The sequence below is a fragment of the Mobula birostris genome, chromosome 9 (genome assembly GCF_030028105.1).
Source record: "Mobula birostris isolate sMobBir1 chromosome 9, sMobBir1.hap1, whole genome shotgun sequence".
Taxonomy (NCBI): domain Eukaryota; kingdom Metazoa; phylum Chordata; class Chondrichthyes; order Myliobatiformes; family Myliobatidae; genus Mobula; species Mobula birostris.
The window spans coordinates 146,813,612-146,821,432 of NC_092378.1; the positions used below are offsets into that span (position 1 = coordinate 146,813,612).

The window sequence follows — 7,821 nt, forward strand, 5'->3', positions numbered from 1 at the left end:
AATAGAATCAATGAAAAACTACAAACAAAGACTGACAAACAACCAACAAGGGAAAAGGGCCATGATCCAATTACAAAAAAAAAGTAATAAATAATTAATACGAGAACATGAATTGTAGTGTCCTTGAAAGTTAGTCCTTAGGTTGTGGAATCAGATCTGTATTGGGGTGAGTGAACTTATAGACACTGGTTCAGGAACCTGATGGCTGTGCGGTAATATCTGTAGATAAAAGGTAAAGGGAACATTTTCTTCTATGATTAGCTTGTACATCTGTCTGCATCTGTCTGTGTTGGCGCTTGGCCAACTGGTTAAGGCGTTCGTCTAGTGATTTGAAGGTCGCTAGTTCAAGCCTTGGCTGAGGCAGCGTGGTGTGTCCTTGAGCAAGGCACTTAATCACACTTTGCTCTCCGACGACACTCGTGCCAAGCTGTATGGGTCCTAATGCCCTTCCCTTGGACAACATCGGTGGTGTGGAGAGGGGAGACTTGCAGCATGGGCAACTGCTGGCCTTCCATACAACTTCGCCCAGGCCTGCGCCCTGGAAACCTTCCAAGGCGCAAATCCATGGTCTCATGAGACTAATGGATGCCTATTTTGTCTGCATTAAGAGAGAAAATAAATAGTGTGGCAAGGGCAGCATTAAGAATAGACGTTGACAGATTAAGCAGATGGTTGATATCACAGCAGGTGAAATTTGGTTTTGGAGTGGGTGAGATTATTCACTTTGGATTCTAGAGAACAAGACTGAGAATTGGGAAATATCTTGAGGTAAATGAGGGTTAATGAATTGTATGCCTTTGTCTCCAAGGGATGGGGAGACAATCAAAGGACATTTTTTTTTACCGTGGTGAGCCTCTGTCTGCAGAAGGGTATCATTACTGGACTCTGCATCATTTATTGAGTGGCAGTACAAATTTCCAGTTACAATACTGTGGCTTAGAGGATAAAACTGTAAGAAGAGATGGTATAAACTCCCATTTTTGCACCCCTTAGGGTATTAATTCATTGACACCTTTAATGCGATAAATGATCCCACAATATAAGACCATAAAACATATCCACACCATTTGCCATTGTTATGACCATGAGTACACTTGCCATGCAAATTTGTAACAGGTCATTGTTGTTTGCGTTGGGTTGGTGAACACCTCTGACTAGTAGAGTACTGTGCAAAAGTCTTAGGCACATATGTATCAGTAGGGTGCACAAGACTTTTGCACAGTACGTACTTGTCAATGTGGAACAGAGAGAGAGTTTGTAAATCTGGCGGGAGCAAAGGATGTGGGGAATGGTGAGGGAGGAGCGCCGCGGGAGGGGTGTGGGGCAGGTGGCAGAGAAGGAGTGCCAGGGGCGAGGGATGGCACAGGTACAGACACACCCAGCCCTGAATTACCAGGCAAGGTCATTTGTTTCCAAATAATTAGCTTGTTGATCAGTACAGAACGTCTCTCTAGTGCTTCCCACTCCCTCACCTCTCCATTCCACTTTTTCCAACCATGATTCCCCCTTTCCGGTCTCAGTCCACAATAGAGACCCATATCAGAATCAGGTTTATCGTCACTCACATGTCATGAAATTTGTTTTTATTTTGCAGCCGTAGTACAGTGTAATACATGAAGTTACTGCGGTACTGTGCAAAGGTCTTCGGCACCATAGCAAGATACATACGTGCCCAAGACGTTTGCACAGTGCTGTGCTTAATCCTGTCCCCTCCCCTGTGTTACTGCTGATGAACTGGACTCTGATAACTCAAACTTCTTGCTTGTTCACACTGTGTTTCCCTGTGCACGAGGAGAAAGAACAGCCTGGCCCCTGTCGTTATTTGCTGTGAAGTCTGAACTGAAGATTGCCATTTTTGTACAGCAGTTACGGATATTGAGCATTTGGTAAACTGTATATATTCAAGTTCATTATTTGCAAGATCAATCACTATTCACAATACACGTGTTAAAAGTCAATAGAAACAACAAGCTGACAACCAGTAATACTGTGAAGTTAGTAAGGTAATTGTTCCTTAGTTTGCATGTGCCTTGCATCCTGCGATTACATCCTCACCTTAGACCTGAAGATATAGGGGCAGAATTGGGATGTTTGGCTCATCGAGGCTTCCATCTTGTCTTGGTATGCGAAATGGCTCCAGTCACCTGCCTGAGAAAAGTACAGTCAGTCTTTATTTGTTTCTTAAAAGTAAATTTATTATCGAAGCACATATATGTCACCATGAGATTCATTTTCATGTGGGCCTACTCAGTAAATCCAATTAATTGATTTTATTGTATTTCTTTGTTTTACTGTGAAAACCCACAAGGAGATGAATCTCGTGGTAGTATTACATACTTTGATAATAAATTTTATTTATTTATTTGGATGTACTGCTCAGAGCAGGCCCTTCTGGCCCAACGAGCCCAGCTGCCCAGCAACCCACCTTTTTAATACTAGCCTAATCAAAGGACAAAATCCAAAGTATATTTACTATCAAAGTATGTGTACTTTATACATCCTTGAGATTTGTCTCCTTACACGCAGCCACAAGGCAAAGAAACCCAACAGAACCCATCAACACAAACAAAGGCTGTCAAACACCCAATGTGCAGAGAGAAGAAATCATGCAAAGAATAAAGCAAGCAGATAGCATTCAGAACTGAAGGTCACAAAAGTGAGATAATTACAGGCCACACCCTCAGTTCAGTGCAGGTCAATTTACAATGACCAATTAACCTGGGCACTGGAATTGTACTCTGAGCCATGACGTCCAGATTTAGAATAGTGTTGCGCGAACCACTACGTTGCCGTGGCACCCTTTACTTTGAACTTTGAAGGGAAGCTTTGTTCTCCAAAGAACGTCCTTGTCTGGGGTGGCTGCACACTTGCCTGGACCTCCTTGTCTCGCTGCGTCCTCCACGTTTGTCCTCCATCCAAGTATCATCCTCACCCTCGTTCCTCTTGCAGGTGTTGACACCCACGTGCACAGGATCACAAATCGGTTGCAGTGGCTCCAGAAGGAGACCAGAACTCCTGAGGAAACCAGACTGGCGTTGGAGGATTGGATGCCACGGTAATTGGTGGATTGGGGAGCCCGTCATCAAAGGATGGTGGCTGGAAAGTACACATAGAGCAGACGGACACAACTGGGGTGACAGCACGTTAGCAAGGGGTAAATGAGTTAGGCATAGACTCTATTATGGATCGTACGATATAGGAGCAGAATTAGACCATTTGGCCCATCAAGTTTGCCCTGCCATGGCTGATTTGTTATCTCTTTCAACCCCATTCTCCTACCTTCTCCCCGTAACATTTGACACCCTTACTAATCCAGAATCTATCAACCTCCACTTTAAATACACCCAATGACTTGGCCTCCATGGCTGTCTATGGGAACAAATACCACAAATTCACCTCAATCTCGCTGAATAAATTCTTTCTCATCTCAATTTTAAAATGACGTCCCTTTATTCTGAGGCTGTGCCCTCGGATCCTAGATTGTCCCAATAAAGGAAACATTCCCACCACATCCACTTTATCTTGACCTTTCAATATCCAGCAGGTTTCAACAAGATTCCCTCCCACCCATTATAGCAGTGCAAGGGAATTTGCTGGGATCATTTATAGCAGTGACTTGATAGAGGTGTAGCAGATGATAAGAAGCATAGACTGAATAGACCCAAGTTCTTGTAGATAAAACTTGCTTTTTAATCAGTCATTATTTGAAGGCCGTTAAAAGCAAACTCATTAGTGGATAGCCAGAGACTTTTTCCCAGGGTGGGAATGGCTAATACACAGAGGCATATTTGGAGGAAAGTATAGCAGGGATATCAGGGGTAGATTTTTCTTACACAGATAAACATATAACCATATAACAATTACAGCACGGAAACAGGTCATCTCGACCCTTCTAGTCTGTGCCGAACTCTTACTCTCACCTAGTCCCACCGACCTGCACTCAGCCCATAACCCTCCATTCCTTTCCTGTCCATATAGCTATCCAATCTAACTTTAAACGACAACATCGAACCTGCCTCGACCACTTCTGCTGGAAGCCCGTTCCACACAGCTACCACTCTCTGAGTAAAGAAGTTCCCCCTCATGTTACCCCTAAACTTTTGCCCTTTAGTAGTGGATGTGTGAAATGCACTGCCAGAGATGGTGGTAGAGGCAGATGCATTAGTGACATTTACGGGACTCTTAGATAGGCACATGGATGAAAGGAGAATGGAGGGTTATCTCAGGGGTAAGATCGGCATAACCTTGTGTGCCAAAGGGCCTCTACTGTGTTGTGCAGTTCTATGTTCATTCTTGTAAGTGTCTCTTGATCAGTCCATTGTCCCAATGCCTCTGAATCAGTCCCCGCCTTCCCCCAATCGCCAGGTACATTTTGGTGGACTAACAATGCATTCATGATGTACATACTCTGCCTGCTCTTTTTCTTCCAGGGACCTCTGGAGCGAAACCAACTGGCTATTGGTGGGCTTTGGTCAGCAGATCTGCCTGCCAGTGTATCCTCGCTGCTCTGGCTGCCTCAACAGAGACATCTGTCCCGCGGCCAAGAACAGCTTCGGGAAAACAAACCACAGGCTCTCTCCCAACTCTCCACCACAGCCGTGCCAGCAGCAGCAATAATTAAATCCTTGTGCTTAAGTGTTCGGCCCTGTATAAATTATTCAGAGGATGGGAGATGCTTGTCCCTGGATCAACTAAAACAAAACCGTATCTGATGTTGTTGATGGATCCCAGTTGCCGCCGGAACATTGAAGACAATTGAACAATGACGTTCCCAGTGAGAGCAGTGTGCAGGACTTAAAGAAGTGTCCTTAGACGGGTCGCGTTTCAGAGCCTGGTAACCAGCGATATGGTATAGGGAAGTTTCTCACACTAATTGGCCATTGCACTATTCCTTGCGAGTAAAGGAATTCCTTATGAGTGGAATACTGCTGAACCTTCTTTCTAGTTCACAGATGATGGACACCCCTGCATCAGAATGAGCTCCCACGACAGTTTAAATTCAAAAGTCTGATATTCCTACAAACAGCAGAACTCGTTTCCTCTCTCCCCTCTCCCTCTCTCTCTCTCCCTTCCTCCCTCTCCTTCTTCCTCCTCCCCTCCTCTCCCTCTCCCCCTCCCCTCCCCCTCCCTCTCCCTCTCCCCCTCCCACTCCCCTCTCCCTCCCCTCTCTCCCCTCCCCCTCCCTCTCTCCCCTCCCCCTCTCCCCCTCTCCTCCCCCTCTCCTCCCCTCCCCCTTCCACTCTCCTCCCCTCCTCCTCTCCTCCCCTCCCCCTTCCCCTCTCCTCCCCTCCTCCTCTCCTCCCCTCCTCCTCTCCTCCCCTCCCTCTCCCTCTCCCCTCCCCTCCCTCTCCCCCTCCCCTCCCCTCCCTCTCCCCCTCCCCTCCCCTCCCTCTCCCCCTCCCCTCCTCCCCCCCTCTCTCTCTCTCTCTCTCTCCACTTTTAGTAATTGTTCTTTCTTATCAGTCTTACATGCTTTCAATATCCAATGCGATGGATATAGTTTCATATTGAGTGATTTTTGTGCAATATATAACTTAAGATCATTGCACTATTCCAAACTAGGAAAGGCATTCCTTACTTGTGAAATACTGAGTCTTATTTCTAACTCACAGTTAATGGATTAAATCATTGTATTTTTTATATTGCTTCGTTGGCTTATCTAGGATTTGTGGCGGTGTTCCTGAGCATGTTAACCAATACTTTACAAACAGAATTTGAAACGTCACTTATCAAAAAGTATGAAATAAATGGATGTTTCAGCAGGCAGAAGTATGAGTGTAATTATGTTTGATTGAGATGCTTTCTGAGTTCTGAATCAAATATATTGCTTTGTGTTTCCTGGTTCATCCCTCTTTCCCCCGTCATAAACCACTCTCTTATTGTCTGCTCTCTTGTTCTCTACCTGGGAGGAATGCAAGACAGTTTTCTTGCTGCCAAGCCTCTGTGTTACTCTGAGTCGCTGAGTGATTTTCATTTACTGTTGGAGATCATCTGCTCACCTGCTGTGATTTTCTTGTTTCACTTAGTGTACTTAATGTACCGGAGATCAGAAATCAACACTTTTTTCTTTGGAGTCATAGAATCATAGAAAACTACAGCATAGAAAAATGGCCTTCGGCCCATCTAGTTTGTGCCTAACTCTTATTCTGCCCAGTCCTCACCTCAGATGGTTGAACCAAGTTTTGTATGGGCCCCCAAATTCTAAGAACTTTCTACAGGAGCACAATTGAGAGCATCCTGACTGGCTGCATCACTGCCTGGTATGGGAACTGTACCTCCCTCAATCACAGGACTCTGCAGAGAGTGGTGCGGACAGCCCAGCATATCTGTAGATGTGAACTTCCTACTATTCAGGACTTTTACAGAGACAGGTGTGTAAAAAGGGCCCAAAGGATCATTGGGAACCCGAGTCACCCCAACCACAAACTGTTCCAGCTGCTACCATCCGGGAAACGGTACCGCAGCATAAAAGCCAGGACCAACAGGCTCCGGGACAGCTTCTTCCTCCAGGCCATCAGACTGATTAATTCATGCTGATATATTGACTGTCCTGTTGTACATACTGTTTATTACAAATTACTATAAACTGCACATTGCACATCTAGATGGAGACGTAATGTAAAGATTTTTACTCCTCGTGTATGTGAAGGATGTAAGTAATAAAGTCAGTTCAGTTTAATTCAATCCCATTGACCTGCACCTGGACCGTAGCCCACCATACCCCTCCCTTCCACGTACCTATCCAAATTTTTCTTAAATGTTGAAATCAAACCCACATGCACGACAATAGCAGAACTCATTTCTTCTCGCAAACACGAGGAAATCTGCAAATGCTGGAAGTTCAAGCAACTCACACAAAAAATGCTGGTGAACGCAGCAGGCCAGGCAGCACCTATAGGAAGAGGTACAGTCGACATTTCCGCCACCTCCAACGGGATCCCACCACTAAGCACATCTTTCCCTCCCCCCCCCGCCTTCCGCAGGGATCGCTCCCTACGCGACTTCCTTGTCCATTCGTTCCCCCCCATCCTTTCCCACCGAACTCCCTCCCGGCACTTATCCTGGTAAGTGGAACAAGCACTGCACATGCCCTTACACTTCCTCCCTTACCACCATTCAGGGCCCCAGACAGTCCTTCCAGGTGAGGCGACACTTCACCTGTGAGTCGGCTGGGGTGATATACTGCGTCCGGTGCTGCTGATGTGGCCTATATATTGGCGAGACCCGACGCAGACTGGGAGACTGCTTTGCTGAACACCTACGCTCTGTCCACCAGAGAAAGCAGGATCTCCCAGTGGCCACACATTTTAATTCCACATCCCATTCCCATTCTGACATGTCTATCCACGGCCTCCTCTACTGTAAAGATGAAGCCACACTCAGGTTGGAGGAACAACATCTTATATTCCGTCTGGGTAGCCTCCAACCTGATGGCATGAACATCGACTTTTCTAACTTCCGTTAATGCCCCACCTCCACTTTGTACCCCATCCCTTATTTATTTACTTATCATTCTTATTTTTTCCCCCCTTTTTTTTCTCTTTTTTTTCCCTCTGTCCCTCTCACTATAACTCCTTGCCCATCCTCTGGGCTTCCCACTCCCTTTCTTTCTCCCTAGGCCTGCCTTCCTATGACCTTCCCCCTTCTCCAGCCTCGTATCCCTTTTGCCAATCAACTTTCCAGCTCTTAGCTCCATCCCTCCCCCTCCCCCATCTTCTCCTATCATTTCGAATCTCCCCCTTCCCCTCCCACTTTCAAATCTCTTACTATTTCTTCTTTCAGTTAGTCCTGACAAAGGGTCTCGGCCCGAAACATCGACTG

General features: G+C 46.0%; 1 protein-coding gene across 2 annotated transcripts in view; it reads left to right on the forward strand.

Moving 5' to 3' along the window:
- Positions 1–5,303, forward strand: part of nthl1 (nth-like DNA glycosylase 1) — a 29,419-nt gene extending 24,116 nt beyond the window's left edge. The window contains exons 4-5 of one of the 2 annotated variants that reach the window (XM_072269561.1): positions 2,950–3,055; positions 4,431–5,303. In XM_072269561.1, the coding sequence (XP_072125662.1) occupies positions 2,950–3,055; positions 4,431–4,617 (293 nt within the window). In that variant the 3' untranslated portion in view covers positions 4,618–5,303. The remainder of the gene's footprint in view (positions 1–2,949; positions 3,056–4,430) is intronic. The other variant, XM_072269562.1, reaches the window with a different exon arrangement.
- Positions 5,304–7,821: the final 2,518 nt, after the last annotated feature.